This window comes from Tursiops truncatus, chromosome 6 (genome assembly GCF_011762595.2).
Source record: "Tursiops truncatus isolate mTurTru1 chromosome 6, mTurTru1.mat.Y, whole genome shotgun sequence".
In the NCBI taxonomy this organism is placed as follows: domain Eukaryota; kingdom Metazoa; phylum Chordata; class Mammalia; order Artiodactyla; family Delphinidae; genus Tursiops; species Tursiops truncatus.
In genome coordinates, this window is record NC_047039.1 from 95,060,611 (window position 1) to 95,080,642 (window position 20,032).

The 20,032-nt window shown below is 38.2% G+C and overlaps 1 protein-coding gene across 8 annotated transcripts in view; it reads right to left on the minus strand.

Moving 5' to 3' along the window:
- The window catches only part of FKBP15 (FKBP prolyl isomerase family member 15), a 61,863-nt gene that overhangs the window by 32,644 nt on the left and 9,187 nt on the right, over positions 1–20,032 (minus strand). For 7 of the 8 annotated variants that reach the window (XR_012332643.1, XR_012332644.1, XM_019946416.3 and 4 more), the window contains exons 3-11: positions 15,236–15,320; positions 14,717–14,786; positions 12,399–12,473; positions 11,822–11,920; positions 9,900–10,049; positions 8,711–8,779; positions 7,260–7,406; positions 4,365–4,507; positions 3,824–3,881 (exon numbers count right to left, since the gene is read on the minus strand). Coding sequence is in view for 6 of the 8 variants with exons in the window: in XM_019946416.3 (XP_019801975.1) it covers positions 3,824–3,881; positions 4,365–4,507; positions 7,260–7,406; positions 8,711–8,779; positions 9,900–10,049; positions 11,822–11,920; positions 12,399–12,473; positions 14,717–14,786; positions 15,236–15,320 (896 nt within the window). In the remaining 2 variants the exon portion in view is untranslated. The remainder of the gene's footprint in view (positions 1–3,823; positions 3,882–4,364; positions 4,508–7,259; positions 7,407–8,710; positions 8,780–9,899; positions 10,050–11,821; positions 11,921–12,398; positions 12,474–14,716; positions 14,787–15,235; positions 15,321–20,032) is intronic. The other variant, XM_019946418.3, reaches the window with a different exon arrangement.

Here is a 20,032-nt window from a genome sequence, read left to right on the forward strand (position 1 = left end):
ATAAATATTCGGAAGAGATTTAGGGCAAAAAGAAAACAGGAGCTCTGTGTTCTAAATTCAGGTTCATTTAACACTGACTTGGCACTGATGACATACTAGTCCCTGAGCTAGACGCCTCTGTATGCATTAACTGGTTTAAAGTGCAGCCTTCAGAGCAGAATGTATACTCCTAAGGGTGAACAAGATGATCTAATGAGTGTAAAAAGAAATGACCATGACCTCTATTTTAAAATTATTTTTAAGCTACAGTAAACATCAGACATTAAACTTGTTTACAGGGATGGAGAGTACTTTATGTATATAATTTGTAAACAAACATATACTGAGAGGGTGTATCATTTTTTCTTAACTAATGGAGACACATAATCAAAAAAAGTTGGGTCTATCAAAAGAGGACTAGTTATATAAACCAATATTCACACAATGGAATATTGTGATCTAAAGATAAAAAAAATGAGGATGCTTTCTATATACAAACATGGAAAGATACTGTTATTATAAAAAGCAAGGTAGATAACATATATAATATGCTATTTTTTTGTGAAGGGGGGAAAATAAAATATACATTCCTATTTGCTTGCATCTGCATAAAGAAACATTGAATACATAAGAAACTAATAAAAGCAGTTACCCAAGGTTGGGGATGAGATAAAACAGGGTACATGGGGGCAGGGGTAGGAATGAGTCTTCTCAATGTATATCTTGTTATACTGTTTTGCTAACTGTGCCATGTGAATGTAATTACCTATTCAAAACAAAAAATAAAAACTTAAATGTAAAAAGAACCAAAAGATGGTTAATTTTATATTATGTGAACTTTGCCTCAATTAAAAAACCATAACTGTAAAATAAGAAAGAAAAAAAAGGTTGGAGAGCACTAGTCTACGAAAAGTTACTGAAGCTTAGAAATAGGTGACAAAAGTAGCTGTGTCTCGAGACTACAAAAGAACTAATACTGAACAATCGTGGCTATTCAAAGATCTGAGATTATAAACTGTTTTTCAATTTTCTTGATTCTCTGGCTTAACCTTCTGGGTTTAGATCACTTTTTACACATATCAGATCAATTATTTGCTTAATTAATTTCTGCTTTGGACTGAATATAAGCAAATAAACTAGTGTTGGAGAGAAATTAATCATCAATTTCACTTCATACAATTATCCTGTTTCCCAATGTGGCAGGTGAAAGCCACAGAGCTTTAGAACTTGAAGCACTTCAGCTATCATCTCATCCACATGTAGCAAACTCAGATGCCTTCACGGACCAGGCAGAGCAGCAGCAAACACAGTGTACATCTTCTAAAGGTCTTCAAATCCAAATTTTACTACAACAGTATGCTAGTCTTCTCATGTTACAGTTGGGGAAACACAGAGGCCCAGAAACCTGATAGAAGTCAACTAATTGGTGAATTAGTGTAGAATTCCTCTGAGAGAATGAAAGTATGAAGATATGTAGCATTAGCAGTAATTATGATAACAGAGCTAATGTTAATTGAGCTCTTACAATATGCCAGACGCAATACTAAAAACTCCATAGGCATCATTTCATTTAAACCTCATAAAAATCTCAAGATTACTGAAGACAAGCTCTATGTAGGCTTTGAGCTTAGTGCTTTATAAACATATCACGGGAACACTTAGAGGGGCTGTGAGAATTACTTCCATTTTTTTTGTTTTTTATTTATTTTTTAATAGATCTTTATTAGAGTATAATTGCTTCACAATACTGTGTTACTTTCTGTTGTACACCAAAGTGAATCAGCCATATGCATACATATGTTCCCATATCCCCTCCCTAGAGCCTCCCTCCTATCCTCCCTATCCCACCCCTCTAGGTCATGGCAAAGCACCGAGCTGATCTCGCTGTGCTATGCTTCTGCTTCTCACTAGCTAATTATTTTACATCTGGTTCTGTATATGTCGATGCTACTCTCACTTTGCCCCAGCTTTCCCATCCCACCCTGTGTCCTCAAGTCCATTCTCTATGTCTACATCTTTATTCCTGCCCTGCAACTAGGTTCATCAGTACCACTTTTTTTTTTTTTTTAGATTCTATGTCCATGCATTAGCATACGGTATCTGTTTTTCTCTTTCTGACTTACTTCACTCTGCATAACAGACTCTAGGTCCATCCACCTCACTACAAATAATTCAGTGTCCTTTCTTTTATGGCTGAGTAATATTCCATTGTATATATGTGCTACATCTTCTTTATCCATCCGTCTGTTGACAAACACTTAGGTTGCTTCCATGTCTTGGCTATTGTAAATAGAGCTGCAATGAACACTGTGGTACATGACTATTTTTGAATTATGGTTTTCTCAGGGTATATGCCCAGTAGTGGGATTGCTCGGTCATATGGTAGTTCTATCTTTAGTTTTTTAAGGAACCTCCATAGTGTTATCCATAGTGGTTTTATCAATTTAGATTCCCACCAACAGTGCAGGAGGGTTCCCTTTTCACCACACCCTTTCCAGCATTTATTGCTTCTAGATTTTTTGATAATGGCCATTCTGACCGGTGTGAGGTGCTACCCCACTGTAGTTTTGATTTGCATTTCTCTAATAATTAGTGATGTTGAGCATCTTTTAATGTGCCTCTTGGCCATCTGTATGTATTCCTTGGTAAAATGTCTATTTAGGTCTTCCATCCATTTTTTAATTGTATTGTGTATGGTGTTACGTAGTGTTCTAATTTCATTCTTTTGCATGTAGCTGTCCAGTTTTCCCAGCACCACTTATTGAAGAGGCTGTCTTTTCTCCATTGTATGTTCTTGCCTCCTTTGTTGTAAATTAGGTGACCATATGTGCGTGGGTTTATCTCTGGGCATTCTATCCTGTACCACAGATCTATATTTCTGTTTCTGTGCCAGTACCATACTGTCTTGATTACTGTAGTTTTGTGGTATAGTTTGAAGTTAGGGAACCTGATTCCTCCAACTCCATTTTTCTTTCTCAAGATTGCTTTGGTTATTCGGGGTCTTTTGTGTTTCCATACGAATTGTAAAATTTTTTGTTCTAATTCTCTGAAGAATGCCATTGGTAGTTTGACAGGGATTGCACTGAATCTATATATTGCTTTGGGTAGTATAGTCATTTTCACAATATTGATTCTTCCAATCCAAGAACATGGTATATTTCTCCATCTGTTTATGTCATCTTTGATTTCTTTCATCAGTGTTTTATAGTTTTCTGAGTACAAGTCTTTTGCCTCCTTAGGCAGGTTTATTCCTAGGTATTTTATTCTTTTTGTTGCAATGGTAAATGGGAGTGTTTCCTTAATTTCTCTTTCTGATTTTTTGTTGTTGGTGTATAAGAATGCCAGAGATTTCTGTGAATTAATTCTGTATCCTGCAACCTTACCAAATTCATTGATTAGTTCTAGTAGTTTTCTGGTGGCATCTTTAGGATTTTCTATGTATAGTATCATGTCATCTGCAAACAGTGACAGTCTTACTTCTTCTTTTCCAGTTTGTATTCCTTTTATTTCTTTTTCTTCTCTGATTGCCGTGGCTAGGACTTCCAAATCTATGTTGAATAAGAGCGGCGAGAGTGGACATATGAAGAAGCTGAAGACCAGAGAAGTCAGATAATTTCCTCAAAGCCACATGCTTATAAGAATAAAGATTTGAATCCAAGTCTGTCGATGCAGAAGCCCAAGCTAATTTATACTGACTCTCAAGTAAGGGAAAATGAATAAAGTAACCACTGATTTCTAGCCTAAATCAACATTTTTCAACATTTTTTTTTCTAACCTACTATACCCTAGGCACATGAAACCCTTCTAGCCAACTGGGGATGAGGAGATAGACTTATATACTCACTGTATTTACTGTAAGCTGTTCACTGAGGGAGTTAGATTTGGAACGAAGAACTGACTCCCTGAAAGCAAATAAGACATATCCTGAGATAAAAACAAAATCCATAATCACGAGTCTAGATTATACTGTATAAACAAATTGTTTTTTAAAATGTTTGCCAATTTAATCTCTGTAAAACAGAGTTTTAACTCTTCTTTAGTTTGTATAATTTCTGAAAGCTAGTGAAGATGGACAATTTTCCATTCAAATGCTTATTATTTACATTTCTTTCCTTGGATATATATTTTGTGTTTATACCTTCTGCCCAATTTTCTTCCAGAGTTTGGCAGGTATTCTTTTATATCTAAGTTAGTGCTTTTATAGAGTATGAATATTAATCCTTTGTCAGAAAATCTGATGCAATTACTTTCCCCATTTCTCTCATCCCATTTTTTCCCAATTATTTAAAATTATTTTAGTTTTCAACTATATCCCTATTTCTGAACCCCTCTAAGAATCATTTACATGGACAATAAAAGAGCTTTATACAACTCCAGTATCTTACCCTGATTTGAAAGGAACAGATGTGGGCGGTGACATAACAGGATCAGCAGAGAGGCTGTCAGCACCAGGTATGGGTGAAGGGGCTGCAGAATCCCGGGAACTAACACTGTGCCCATCAGAGCCGGAATCTCTAGCAAATTTGACCTAGGGAAAGATCAACCACAGATGGAACAGGCTAATAGACCACAAAAAAAGGCACGCTTCCCCCTCCATTCTCCTTTCATTTTACTTATTCTTCATTATACAAGTCATTACCTAGTCACTGTAGGCAAATCAGAAAATGTAGATAAGCCAAAAGAGAAAAAAAAGGTAACAATCACCTGCAATTCAACCACTAAGCAATAACGTTTTTAGAATTTTGGATGTAATATTTTGCACTTATATTATCTGTATGTGCGTGTGTGTGTGTGTGTGTGTGTAAGTGCGTGTTTTACAACAATGGGGCCATACCGTTTTGTACCCTGCTTTGCTCACTCACTGATATATTAACATATTTCCATGTTAACTAAATTATTATTTAGTTAACTAAATTATTAACCGACAACATCCTTTTTAACTACTGAAGAGTAGGTCTAAGGGTCATGCCCCTAACTGCTATCATCTACAGGAAAAAGTCTCCAAAGGATTTTGGGAACACAAGTCATAAATATCTATGTTATCATAAAATATATTTCACCAATTCCTAGTTGTTGGATATTCAATTTATTTCTAATTTCTTCTATACAAACAATACTTCTAAGAATAGCTTTATCTCTCTTCGCACATAATAATTTCCAAAATACAAATTCCCAGAAGTGAAATTGTTAGATAAAAGGTATGCTTATTTTTAAAACTTTTGATATATACCATTAAATTTCACACCGTAAAGGGTAAACTACTTTATACTCTGTAAGTAGTATATAAATCTTTCTTAACACTCTTGTCACATTGGGTATTATCGTTCTGTATCAGCCTTGTCAGTTTTTTTTTTTTTTTTGGCCACGTCTCACGGCTTGCGGAATCTCAGTTCCCCGACCAGGGACTGAATGTGAGCCATGGCAGTGAAAGCCAGAATCCTAACCACTAGGCCACCAGGGAACCCCCCCAGCCTTGTCAGTTTAATAATCAATTTGTAATTCTTTGATTATTGGTAAAATAGGGTATTTTTTTCTTATGTTTACAAAATGTCAGTCTTAATGGATTCAAAATCGTTTGTTATCTATTACCACCCCTGACTTCCTCAAACTCAAAGGAAAATTGAGAAAGAATATAAAAGCTGTGAAAAAGGCAGCTGGAAGCACATCAGTCAAAGAGGACTGGAATGCCCACCAGAGACAAGGGTGTCCAATTAGGAAAGAGTCATTAATAAAAAATGCATATCCTGGGCTTCCCCAGTGGCGCAGTGGTTGAGAGTCCGCCTGCTGATGCAGGGTACACGGGTTCGTGCCCTGGTCCGGGAAGATCCCACGTGCCGTGGAGCAGCTAGGTCTGTGAACCATGGCTGCTGAGCCTGCGCGTCCGGAGCCTGTGCTCTGCAATGGGAGAGGCCACAACAGTGAGAGGCCCACGTACCGCAAAAACAAACAAACAAACAAAAAAAGGCATATCCTTTGTTGCAGCAGGAATAAAGGAATAATCACCACAATGAGGATGGTCATAATATTTATTTGCATTGTACTTTATAGTTTATAGTCACAAACATTATCACATTCAGACTTAATAATCACAGTATAAAGCAGAGTCTTTTTTTTTGGTGGTGGGGGAGGGGGAACATTAATTAACCGCAATTTGTTAAAACTTTATTATAGAAATTATTCTTGATAAAATTTTTAAATGGTACAAAGGGTAGAATGTAAAAAAGTAGAAGTTTCTGAACTCCATTTCCATTCTCCAGAGAAAATCATTTCATTTCTTTTAATGCCTCCAGAAATTTTATATGAATATATGGGCATATACATATATTCATTTGTATACACACAGACACACAGACACACAAACACAAGATCATACTACCATACTGTTTTTTGTTTGTTTGTTTGTTTGAATTTATTTTTGGCTACATCGGGTCTTAGTTGCAGCATGCAGGATCTTCATTGAGGCATGCGGGATCTTTCGCTGCGAGGCGCAGGCTCTTTGTTGTGGTGCACAGTCTTCTCCCTAGTTGTGGTGTGTGGGTTTTCTCTAGTTGTGGAGTGCGGGTTCCAGGGTGCGTGGGCTCTGTAGTTTGCGGCACGCGGGCTCTCTCGTGGTGCGGGAGCTCAGTAGTTGTGGCACACGGGCTTAGTTGCCTCGTGGCATGTGGGATCTTAGTTCCCTGACCAGGGATCGAACCTGCATCCCCTGCATCGTAAGGCGGATTCTTTACCACTGGACCACCAGGGAAGTCCCCCCATACTGTTTATAAACTTGCTTCTTTCACTTAAAAATAGATTCTGGATATTCTTTAAGAACTACATAGAAGTCCACTCTATGAAGAACCATAATTTAACCAGTCTCATAATAATAGACACTTAAGCTGTTTCCAGTTTTTTACTATCACAAACAATGTGGCAGAGGGAGGAAACTATGTATCTATCTCTATTTATCTATCTATATATAGGTATCTTTGCACTCTTAAGTAAACATGTTGATAGCATACACTTGTAGCCATAGAATTACTAAATCAAAAGGTGTGAACATTGGGCAGGAATCACTATTTTACAGATAAAATAAAAAGGTTAGTGTAGAGAAGTGACTATGAATACAGAGCCAAGAAGGACATAAACCTTGGCCTTTAGATTCCAAAGCTGTTGTTCTCTCCAACTATACCATTTCTACTTAAAAAAAAAAGATATCTTCAGAATCTTTTTCGACACATTGATTTATTCATTTTACTTAACTAGCAAAGAGGACTCATCAAACACAACATTTCACTCACCCGCCTAATCTCCACCTCGAACACCAGGATCGAGTCTGTTGATGGAGTCCATCCTATTACCCCTTCAGAGCCAGCAGCGCAGGCTGGCGGAATGATAAGTAACCGCTTCCCTCCTTTTCTCATGCCCACCATTCCATCCTCCCAGCTCTTTAGGAATCAGAGAAGAGGAAAAGCTCATCAGATACAAACCTTTTCATAAGACAAAACAAAGTACAGGATCATCGGGTTTATATTCCCCCCTCCCCACTGGTTATAAGAACATCTAGAATACTGCTTCTCAATTCACTTGTAAAAGACAGCATATCCAGGGCTGTATGAAATATACTTACCTTAGATGATGAGAGAAATTGGAACAGAAGAACGGCATTAAAATAGAAATAAAAGCTATCACTTATTAAACACATTTTTCTAAGTACTTTGCTAAGTGCTTTACTTCCATTATGTTGTTTAATCCCTAAAATAACTTCATAAGGTTAATAGCAATATCTCCATTTTACAGAAGAGAAAATTGAGGCTTAAAGAGGTTAAGTAACTAGCCCAAGATCAGTTAGTAAATTGTTAAGCCAAGATTTCAACACTAGATGAGTCTAACTTTAAGGGTCATGCCCCAACTGCTATGATCTACAGGAAAAAGTTTCTAAGGGATTCTGGGAAAAGGAGTCATAAAGCTATGGAGAAAACCATTCTGCCACATGGATAAATGAGTACTTTACAACGCATCAGTATGTCCTGACACAATGACACCCCACATGTGTAAAATACTCTTTTTTTTTTTTTTAATATTTATTTATTTGGCTGCTCCAGGTCTTAGTTGCAGCACACAGGATCTTTCTTGCCACGTGCTGGATCTTTAGTTGCGGCATGCAGGCTCTTAGTTGCAGCTTGAGGGATCTAGTTCCCTGACCAGGGATTGAACCCAGGGCCCCTGCATTGGGAGTGTGGAGTCTTGACCACTGGACCACCAGCAAAGTCCCTAAAATACTCTTTACTTTATAAAATACTTCCACAGTTGCTAACGAAGAAATTCACAACATGAACCCAGGTCCTCAGACTCCAATCCCAGTGTTCCTCCTGCTATGCTGTACTTGCTTCCCACCATGATTTAAAGCATCCCAGACAGATCAGAATCACCCATTACGATACACTTCTAGAAGAAACAGTTTCACCTCTTTCTCAATTAGGCGATAGGAAGAATTTAATAGTTCCCTCAGAACCAAAGGATGAAAAATAAAATGTAGGGACTAGAGAAAAGAAATGTACCCTTCTTCAATATATTGTCTCACAAGTAAAAATTTCCCAAATGTAGGTAACATAGCCCATTTTTCTCTTCCTATTTTTTTAACCAAGCCTTTCCAGATTCTCCAAAAATATACCCAGGTTAGAAATTTTACAAAGTAAGCCCACTGCAACTGATAAACCCATATATAATAAGAACACAGTTAAGCCTTTACCTTGATGACTTTTCCTGATCCTAATTTCAGGCGAAGCAGCTTATCTTTGTTAGCAGTGGAGTCAAAAACCTGAAAGTTGATCAAAATAAACAAGATTAGCCAATTTCAAAAATAATAATAATCATTATGATATTCAACTTAATACACACCAGCACAGTACTTCTGAAATAGGTAATGTCAAATAAACTGGAAAAATACTTCTTAAAAGACCTGAAAAGAAGAGACCACATCATGGCTAAAGGTGTTATCACACTGAATATCTCTGAGGCAAGGATTTTCCAGGTTTAGAAAAAAATAAACTTCTCCTACCAAGTGTTTAAAAATATTTTCATCTTTAAAGAATTTTCAAATAAATTATCTCATTTGATGCCAACAGCCATCCTGCCAAGAAAGCAGGGTGAGCACCACTAAGCTCCATTCACAGGAAAAAAAAATTAAGAGCTTAAATGACTCGACAAAGTCAAGTTAGGATAAAATTGGGACCTGAATCCACATTTTTTGGACTCATAGTCGAAAGCTCTTTCTATCACACCACACTACTTTTGAGGGCTTAATAATAAAAAAACAAAACAAGCCCAATCTATTCACAGTATCTAGTATAAGAAAAACGGAAAAGGGCTTCCCTGGTGGCACAGTGGTTGAGAGTCCCCCTGCCGATGCAGGGGACACGGGTTCGTGCCCCGGTCTGGGAGGATCCCACGTGCTGTGGAGTGGCTGGGCCCGTGAGCCGTGGCCGCTGAGCCTGCGCGTCCGGAGCCTGTGCTCCACAGCGGGAGAGGCCACAACAGTGAGAGGCCCGCGTACCGCAAAAAAAAAAAAAAGAAAGAAAAAACGAAAAACGGAGAAACAACTGTGAGGAAAGTCTAAAAAGTTTTAAGACCTAATCCCATAAGAATATATTCAAGTTTAAAACTGGTATAGGAAGAGACATACATATGAACAATTACCAAAAATGATACTTGCAAAACTGGTTTCCTTTCTCTAAGTAGAAGAGACATAGTGGCACTGAGCAGATTTTATACATTAGCATTTCATGGCTATGCCCCAAAAGCAGTTGTAGAGACTAAAGCAGGGCTCCTCAAAGATTTCTATTTGCCAAAAGCAGCAGTTCATAGTAATAACACCTTACATTTGAATAGCTCTCATGCTATTTAAATTACAAAAGAACTTGCAGGATACATTTTCTTACCTGGCCCAGTCCGTGATTCTGAAAGAGCCAGCTGGTATAGGCCACTTCCAAAGAATCTCCAACTTCTACAGCAGGGCCTTCTACTACAATAAGGTCCTGTGACAGCACTGAATCCAGGGAAGAGGTGCTGTTGCACTTGGCGATGCATACCTGTGCGATGAAATCAAAGCAGCATAAACTTAGTTTAAGCTCAGTAAGTACTCACTCAGTTATTGCTAATGTTCTTTTCCAAACAGTGGCGCCCACTAGCAAAACAGATTACATGTTCAGAAGTAAACCATTCCAAAGTCAGTAATCTCGCCAGGAATCAAAGTGCCTAAGAAGTATGGTTTTGGAGTCATACTGTCTGGGTACAGATCTGGGCACTGTCACTTATTAACTTGTGACCTCAGCCAAATAACTTAACTGCTGTGAACCTTATTTCAGAGTTTTTTTTGTAAGATGGAGATAAAAGCTTTGCATATTTCCTAGGGTAGTTATGAAGACTGAGCTAATACAAGTAGAGTACTTGGCACAGTGCCCGGCAAATAACAGTAAGTACACAATAAACATTAGCTATCATTACTATACTGATTTACTGCTTCAGTGTTTGGGAACCTGTGAAAGCTAGGGGAGCCTCTAAAAAATTTCAAAATGCATTTCTAAAGACAATAAAATAAAGGCCCTTTTCAAAACCATGCTGTATTCCCAGAATTCATATCTCTACCACCTACAGATTTACCCATATTGCCTTAGCACAGATTCTAGGCAAGGAATTCAGATACATCTTTATGAATAATTTTTCTATAGTCAATGTTTAAACATAGTATACCTTAGAAACTTGCTACTCATTTTCTTTAAAAAAGTTTCATTATCGCAATCACATAAACGCTAACTAAAACAATGAGAAGTCATTTTTTATCAAGCAAATAAGACTAAGAAGGAAAAAAGATAGTAATTCTAAATGCTGGCAAAGGCATAGTGAGAGAATGACAGGGATGTAAAATTGTACAATCTCTCTGAAAAGCAGTGTGCCAAAGTGTATACAGAACCTAAAAATATATGAACCCTTTGATTCAATCTTTCACTTCTTCTAGCCTAAAAAATAATCAGAGGGAAAAAAAGAGACAGATTTGTATACAAATCTGTATAGCAAAGATACTCACTACAGTATCATTTATCTCAGAGACTGAAAATAATCTAACTGCCTAAAAGTAAGGGAATGATTAAATAAATTAAGGAACATTCATGTTATGCAGCTTTCAAAAATGTTTCTAAATAATTTTTCATGAGGTGGGGAAAGACGCATTTTACATCACTAAATAAAATAAGCAAGAGCTCTTAAAGGGCTATAACTACTTATGTAACTCATGAATAGAAAAAAATGAAACATTAACAGTGATTACTTTGGGTAGTAAGATTATGAATGATTTTTTTAAAAAAACGCTTTTCTAAATTTTCTATAATGACCATGAAATAACTTTAAAAAATTCTCTTGAAACACTACTTTAAAAAGATAGTTGTGGGCTTCCCTGGCGGCGCAGTGGTTGAGAGTCCGCCTGCCGATGCAGGGGACACGGGTTCGTGCCCCGGTCCGGGAAGATCGCACATGCCGCGGAGCGGCTGGGCCCGTTAGCCACGGCCGCTGAGCCTGCGCGACCGGAGCCTGTGCTCCGCAATGGGAGAGGCCACAACAGTGAGAGGCCCGCGTACAGCAAAAAAAAAAAAAAAAAAAAGAGTTGTGTTTATTCCTTAAGATAATTTATGAAGTGGAAAGTGTTTTAAAGATGTAAGTTTACATTTAGCCTTTTTTTTCTCCTTAAAGTCTCATTTTCAAGCAATTTCAATAAGTATTCTTATTATTTCCCTAAAATACAGTAAGCTCAACTGATGAATTTAGTGGGTTTTTTAATGCTTGTCACTAAAAAATATATAGATATTACCTGTTTATTGAACTCCACAGCAGCCTTTTCAGACTCAAACATGATGGACCAGTTTTGTCTCTGATCATCATAAAAGGTGCTATAGTTATTGGGCCGAACCTGGGGAAAGGAGAAATGTTGGGATAACTCAACTGCAGGCAGTGTAGCAGATAAATCTGGTTGCCTAAGCTCATGTAGAAGGGCCTTGACTCAGGTGGACCCAAAGAGAGCTATCAGGGAACTTTCTTCTTCCCTCCCACCCTCCACCAATCACCCCTTAGTCCACATTCCCAGAAGGCAGCCAAGAGACCTTTCCAAGAGGCTCTGTTAAGATATCCACTCTGGGGAATTCCCTGGCAGTTCAGTGGTTAGGACTTGGTGCTCTCACTGCTGAGGCCCCGGGTTTAATCCCTGGTCGGGGAACTAAGATCCCTGCAAGCCACAAAGCACAGCCAAAAAAAGGAAAAAAAAAAAAAATCTATCCACTCTTCTCTCCAGAGCGGAAGTAGTGGATCTAGTTCCCACCAGGTATGCACAGATCAATCTCTCCTATAAACCAATCCCAAAGGATTGATGATTCCAATACAGGAAGCCTTACCATTAGCTCAAAGTTCAGATGAATCCTGGCAACAGTAACTGGCTGTTGCTGACTGATATAAAGAAGAATCCTATACTGTACTCAAGCAAAGATGGGCAGGAAAAAAAGAGAGAACAGAAATTAAAAGGCAATACAAAATCAGCAGTAAGATGTCAGGAGTCAGGCTTCATATAGGCATAAAACTCAAAACTCAGTTCATCCCTTAAAGCTTAACTTACATCTTCTCACCATCCACTTTAATCTCTTCTCATTTTGACCCTACTCTTTAACTATAGTTAGCTATGTCTTTATTTTGTTGGTGTTTTTATTTGTATGAGGGGTGACTACGAGATATACAAACGGCCAACAGGTACATGAAAAGATGTTCAACCTCATTAGGCATTAGGATAATGCAAATTAAAACCACTATAAGGTACCACTTCACACTTACTAGAATGGCTATTAAAAAAAAGGAAAAATAATAAAGTGTTAGCAGGGTAGTAGAGAAACTGGAACCCTCATATATTGCTTGTGGGAATGTAAAACAGTATGGATGCTGTAGAAACAGTCTGGCAGTTCCTCAAAAAGCTAAACAAGGAATTACCATATGACACAGAAATTTCACTCCTAGTATACATGCCAAAGAACTGAAAACAGGGACTCAAACATACACTTATACGTCAATGTTCACTGCCTGTTATTCACAATAGTCAAAAGGTGGAAACAACCAAGTGTCCAAATGATGGATGGATAAATAAAATGTGTTATATACATACAATAGAATATTATATAGCCATAAAAAATAATGAAGTTCTGATACATGCTACAACATGGATGAATCTTGAGAAAACATTCTGCTACGTGAAATAAGCCAGACAAACACTGTATGATTCCACTTATATGAAATACCTGGGGTAGGCAAATTCATAGAGATAGAAAGTAGATTAGAGGTTACCAGGGAATAAGGGAAGGGGGATGGGGAGTTATTGCTTCGTGATTACAGATTTTCTGTTTGGGGTGACAAAAAAATGGAAATAGTGGTGATGGTTGCTCAATACTGTGAATGTAATTTATGCAACTGAACTGTACACTTAAAAATGGTTAAAATGGCAAATTTTATGTCTCCTATATATTTACTACACACACAAATACACACACACACACACACACACACACACACACACACACAAATTAAAATTCAACCCCAGAAGGGAGGGAGGGACTGACTATGGGGGCTCATATACAATCTTGCACCAGAAAGGACTTTCTTTACTCTATGTGAAGCAGATAGAGTGAGGAGCTAATCTTACAGACTGAGCTGGTCAGGAAAGGATCACAGATTTATTAAGAGCTGGTCCATTTCTGGTTGTCCCTACTCTTGAGCACTATCTTCGTAAGCTTTTGATTAAGAGTCTGGAAGGTCTCTGACTCCTCAGTCTTGACTTTTCTGCCCATCAGAGATTCTGAGCTGAGATTCTTTAGCCTCCTCCCCATGAAGTTCAAAATCTAGCACATGTGTTGAGAGGAAGGTTGTTGCTTTCCCACCCTACAGTAGGATTTTATCTCCTATGCCCCACAAGATTGCAGAAGTTTCCCTCTGCCTTTCTGGCACAGCCCTTGGACTTCCACACCACCCCCAAACTCATTAAATGTCCCATGGGCGCGCGGGCTTCAGTAGTTGTGGCGCGCGGGCTAAGAGTTGTGGCGCATGGGCTTAGTTGCTCCACGGCATGTGGGATCTTCCCGGACCAGGGCTCGAACCCATGTCCCCTGCATTGGCAGGTGGATTCTTAACCACTGAGCCACCAGGGAAGCCCTCTATTATTTCTTATGCATATTTCAACAATGTTCAAAACCTTCTGGAGCAGAATTTGAAGCTAGATACAACCCACAAAAGGAAATCAGTCTCCACACTTCTATCCACATCTTTTTGACTCAAACCAATATTTTGCTGTGTGATCGACTACCCAACTCATCAAACTTTCAAAGGATAAACGGTGGTCATGCTCTAAGTGGTACACTAAATGTTGTTCACTACCTAAAGAAAGGATGTCCTCGGTAAACGGTTTACTCTGAAACTCTCCAAATTCTTAAGCTAGATCCATTTCACAAAGGTCAAACTTACTGACTTTGAGCAGTTGAATTTGTTTTAATACACAACAGTAAGCAAAATGTGACTATAAATATTATTATATATCTAACATCAAAAATTCACATTCAGTACAAACAATCAATCTAATCCTCTGATATGTAAGACATCAGACAAGTCCCGATAAAAACCGGCTCACTGATATAATTTGGGACACGTGAATATACATGAGACGAGGAGGCAATCTTACCTCTCTGGCTGTGTGATTTCCCAGGACTGCAGCACCAAATTTGCCCTGCTTTACATATTGACCATTTGTGCTATAGAAGCAAGAAAAACAGGTATTAATACTTCCTTCAACTAAGTAGAACCAGCTTTCTTTTCTGCCATATAAAGTGGGGAATCTAGTCATTCAGCCTCTAGAAAGGGACAGAGGTGAGCAGTTTATAATTTAAAGCTCATATACAACTTCTTTACTCTTTAAACATCTACTATTCATGATATCTCAGTGGAGTGGCTTTCTTTGAGCGCTTAAAAAGGCAGTTGTTGAGGGCATAAGCAGTTCCTAGAGAAAGTACACAAGATAATGGCTCTTCAAAGTTTTGTGTGCAAAATTCTCCAAATGAAACATTAAAAAGCATTACTGATACTTTGTCTATGGCAGGACTGAGTAGCCATTTTGCAATGAACAGAAAGGCTTACTGCAAAACGCAGGAGCTTAACCCACACCCCCACCAACTTTATAAAGTGTTCCTTCTCAGCTACTTACTAGCGATATGCATGGACTGCTGTTGCAACCAATACTGTGGAAGTGCCTGTTGTGGTGGGTGCTGTTTTTGGTGTCGCCTGATTTCCTGAAGACGAAGAGATAAGGCAGAAAACAAAGTTGTCATTCACTTCTTGCTTGAACTGATTTTTAACCCTTAAAGCAGCTTCAAAATTCTTCTTTAACCTTGTAGTTAGTGTTACAATGCTTTCATGACCATTGTCCTCATTTGATCCACAAAATGGCCCTATGGCCGTGTCTGGGGATGAGGAAACTGAGGCTCTAAGCCCCCAAGTGCCTTACACGATGACAGCAGCAAGCCTAGGACTAGAACCCAGGATTCTGGCTCCACTCCAAACAAGTCTTTGGGCTGGACGAGAAGCACTGTCTAGAAAACAAGGTCACATTCCATCTTCCTTTTCTCCTTCCAATATTTTGACAGCTTTAATAAATAAAAATGAAGCTGTTTCCCCTTCCCTTACTTCTGGGGTAGAAAACTTATGATATTAAGATTATATCCATTACTTTACTTTTACAGTGGTATAAAGTAACACTAACATTTAAAAATAGTGTATTTAGAGTAAATAACATATTCACACTCACCACATGAATCTGTTGAGAACACAAGCATGGCCATAGCAACCAAGAACTTATTTTCAAAAGTATCCTTGTTTGATTCCTTTTGTGGTTATTAAAAACAAGACAACAGGCCCAAAATGGAGTCACTTAGGCTAAGACCCACCCCACCAAACAGAGATTCAACATAATTACAGTTTTGGCTCTCCCAGAAATGGAATCTTAAACCAGAATGATCTGATCAGCACTAATTAGGTAATCTGTTTGATAGACCTCTGCTATCCCCTAAAGGAAAGTAACCTTGTAATAAGCAACCCACTTTTTTGCCTAGTGTTACACTAGACTCCCCCTTCTGCCTGGTTCCTGCTCCCTTCTGCCTATAAAGGACTTTCATTTTGTCAGAGCCCCTATCTACTAGATTGGATGCTTCTCAATTCATGAATCACTGAATACAGCCAATAAGATCTTTAAAATTCACTCAGTTGAATTTTGTTAACAGTACTGAAATACCTTTTCCTGGTTATAGAGTATATGTACAACTGTAGAAAACTTAGCAAATACAGAAACACGTAAAAAAAATGACCTATAATCTCACCACCCAAAAATAAACATTAATAATATGATGTATTTATTCCTAGTCCTTTTTCTATACACATAAACTTTCCAGCTTTTTCATCTTTTTTTAAAGAAAATTAATGATTTGACAATCTCCTTTTTTCACTTAGTGTAGGCATTTCCTTATACTTTTCAAAACAGTCTCCAAAACACAAAATAGTCCTAAAAACACTTTTTGATGGTTAAATACTATGTTGACTCTACTAGAATTCATCCAACTTCCTATTGTTTGACATTTCTTTGGGCTGTTTCCAATTTTTCTCTATGATAAATAACACTATGATGAGCGTCCTTAAAATGCACATTTTTGCATGTACCTCTAATTACTTTCTTAGAATTAATTCCCAAAAATGGAATTATGGCATGCAAGAGTGTGAAAATTTTTAAGGTTTTGTTACAACCTGCCCAAATGCCCTTGAGAAATGCCATTACCAGTTTACACTCCCACCAGCAGTATGGGTAGGCCAGCTTTGCATCCCTGACAGCAAGGGGAGATAATCTTTCTAAATCTTTACCAATGGGATACGGGTGGCATTAGGGAAAGGGGAATGCCACCTCACTGTTGTTTTCATTTGCATTTATTGATTACAGGGAAGGAGAAATTTAACATTTTCTATAGATTTGTATTGGCCATTTACTTTGTTTTATTTTGATGAATTGCCCATTTTATGTTGTTGGCTTATTTTCCTAGTCTGGGTTGTTCTTGTTTTCCTTATTCTTTTGTAAAAACCTACAACATCGTTTAAAATTCAATCAGTACTTTACAGTTGTATGTAATGCTACAATAAAACTTTTCTCCTGAGAAGCAGTGAATACCAAAAAATGGAGGAACTAAGGCCTCAGTTATCAGGCCAAGTCTGAAACACAGAAAAATTACTGTCTCCCCAAGGTCAGCCTAGCATCCTCCTTCAGGTTAGTTTCAACTTTTCCCAGTACACTCTCATCTCCCTACTTAACACCCCTGTTCATGGATTTGCTAGAGGGATAAGTGAGTCAGATGCCACAATCATGTGATTGGTTAAACACGTCTTCCTCTCGGAAATCAGTATTGTACAGATTCTTGAATTCCCCGCTCATGAGGACTGCTTTTAATATGTATTTTCAAATCTTTTTTTTTTTTCCCAAGGAAAGTTTTCTTAAATTATAGTTTTAGGTGCCTGTTTTCCCCCATTTTTTTTTTTAAATTCTTCAGGGAATATACATATGTATATTCCACACGTTGGAAGTTGTTTGCTATCTTCAATATTGGTCACTTTCCTTTCAAAACTTTTTATCTCTTAAATTTTTTAATTCTTATTTTAAAAACACCCTCCTGTTAACCTTCTATTTCTCTTAAGGCATAATCTGTTGTGTTTATTCATTCTTGTGTTCCTTCTAGTTTAGTCTTCATTTCTGAAATAATTTTTCTGACATCTCTAATTCTTGCCTAAGTCCTGTCACTTACTTCTGAGATTTTAAAATTCTCACTTATGTTCTCATTTCATGTCTTATGTTATTTTCTTAATGGTAATAGGTGGTTTTAGTTTTGATCTATTCAGTAAGAAACATTCTCACAGAGTAGAGCTCTCACTGTAGGGATACTATTCTGCTCCTTGCTCTTATAACTTTGCATGGAGTTTGACTCTGATACTTTTTTATTGTTCATTTTTATGTGAAATTTGCTTTTCTGAACTTTTAGACAGAGGCATGGCTCAGGGTGGCTTTCCTAACTTCATGGAACTCACTGTTCTGTTGGATACAGAGTTCAAAAAAGCGGGAAGAATGGGCTTCCTCCTGAGACTTCCTGATTTTATTCTAGGGCTACTTTTTTTTTTTTTTTTTTTGGCGGTACACGGGCCTCTCACTGCTGTGGCCTCTCCCGTTGCGGAGCACAGGCTCCGGACACGCAGGCTCAGCAGCCATGGCTCACGGGCCCAGCCGCTCCGCGGCATGTGGGATCCTCCCAGACCGGGGCACGAACCCGTGTCTCCTGCATCGTCAGGCGGACTCTCAACCACTGCGCCACCAGGGAAGCCCTCTAGAGCTACTTTTATCTGGATCTTTTCTTCTTCATTTTTAATATCCCTATCCTCCTTCATTTTAATTCCACTCTCAGCAGGTCCTACTCAGGGTGGGGACCTCTCCTGGAAGGTCACCATAGTGGATGAGTTTCAACACTTCATAGGAGCAAGACTGCTCCTGTTCTAGTCACCATCATCAACCCCTTGTACTTACCCATAACTAAAATGGGCAAAATGCTTTGCAGTTCCAGCTTGGCCTGCCACATTTCCCATGAATACCTGTTGGCCACTTTGGGTTCGCCCATTCTCAGATTCAAATATTCTCCCATTGCTTCCTTGTTTTCTCCCATGCAAATGTTGACACCACGGAAGCCTTGTGTCCATACCTGCTTGTATTGGGGGCGTTCCTAAGGATACCTTTTCAATTGGTTTTATTGTAAATATTATCCAAGGTTTGTCCAGTTGCTCTGTTTTTCTAGAGATCTGAAGAGATTCAAGAACTATGCTGCAGCCACCTCCTTTCCCAAAAAGACTTGTTATATAAATACTCCTTGAACAGAGAGCGTCTCCTGTATTGCAAGTTTTTATTTTATTTGTAAATGCCTACATAAGACAGTAGTTTTAAGTTGAAATGCCTCTATAATTCCCCTTTAAAAGTATAATTAGCTCACAGTTGTTGTTTTCTAATTTTAAAAAGCAAGTTACTTCATTGGGTGGGGACTGAGATCGTTTGTTTTAATCCACATTCATTAATTCAACCACTTTAAACTGAGTTAGAAGTACACTGCTGAGAAGAGTTGTGCCACAGGAAATGTAAAAGCATAGCCTACTAGAAATCTGGCCAGGTTATGGCTTGGAGAACAGGGCCAGCAATCCACAGCAAAGCTGCCAAAAGTGACAGGTAAGACTTAGAGCAGGGGTCAGCAAACATTGTATGTAAAGGGCCAAACAGTAAATATTTTAGACTATGGGCCATACAGTATCTGTTGCAACTGTTCAACTCTAAATATCGTAACAACATTCTCAGTGTTGGCATTGCGCCTAGCATATAAAAGACATTCAATACTTTCTTCTTCATTCAACAAATATTTAATTTAATGTCCCTTACCACCTGTTCTGCTCTGGGCTATTTCTATCAGTCCCTCACTCCTCTTCAGATTCTTACACAAAGACAGCAAAGTGTAGAGGATGGTAGACAAGCTTTGGAGTGAGTCAGATCAGGGTTCAAATTTCAACTCTGTCACTTACTGCTGTATGACCTTAACCATGTGCCTAAACCTCTCTGAGCCTCTAAAATGGTGGTAGTCTCACCTATTTCACAGAATTGTTGTGAGAATTAAATAAGACAATCTAGGTGAAGCACCTGAGACCAAACACATAGGTTTTTTAGAAATATTAGTCCCCCCTTTTCTCCTTTCGTTCAACAAATTTTCATTCAATATGTCTTGTGTTCATCCTGATGAAATTTTCAGGGGATACAGCATTGAGCATCATTCTCTAGTTGGGAAAAATTCACTGTCAGCACATATCTAACCCACCCAAGTGAAAGATGGGAAAAGCAGCTCTTCCTTCTTGCCAAAATATTGGACGGCGCCTACGTAGAGCACCC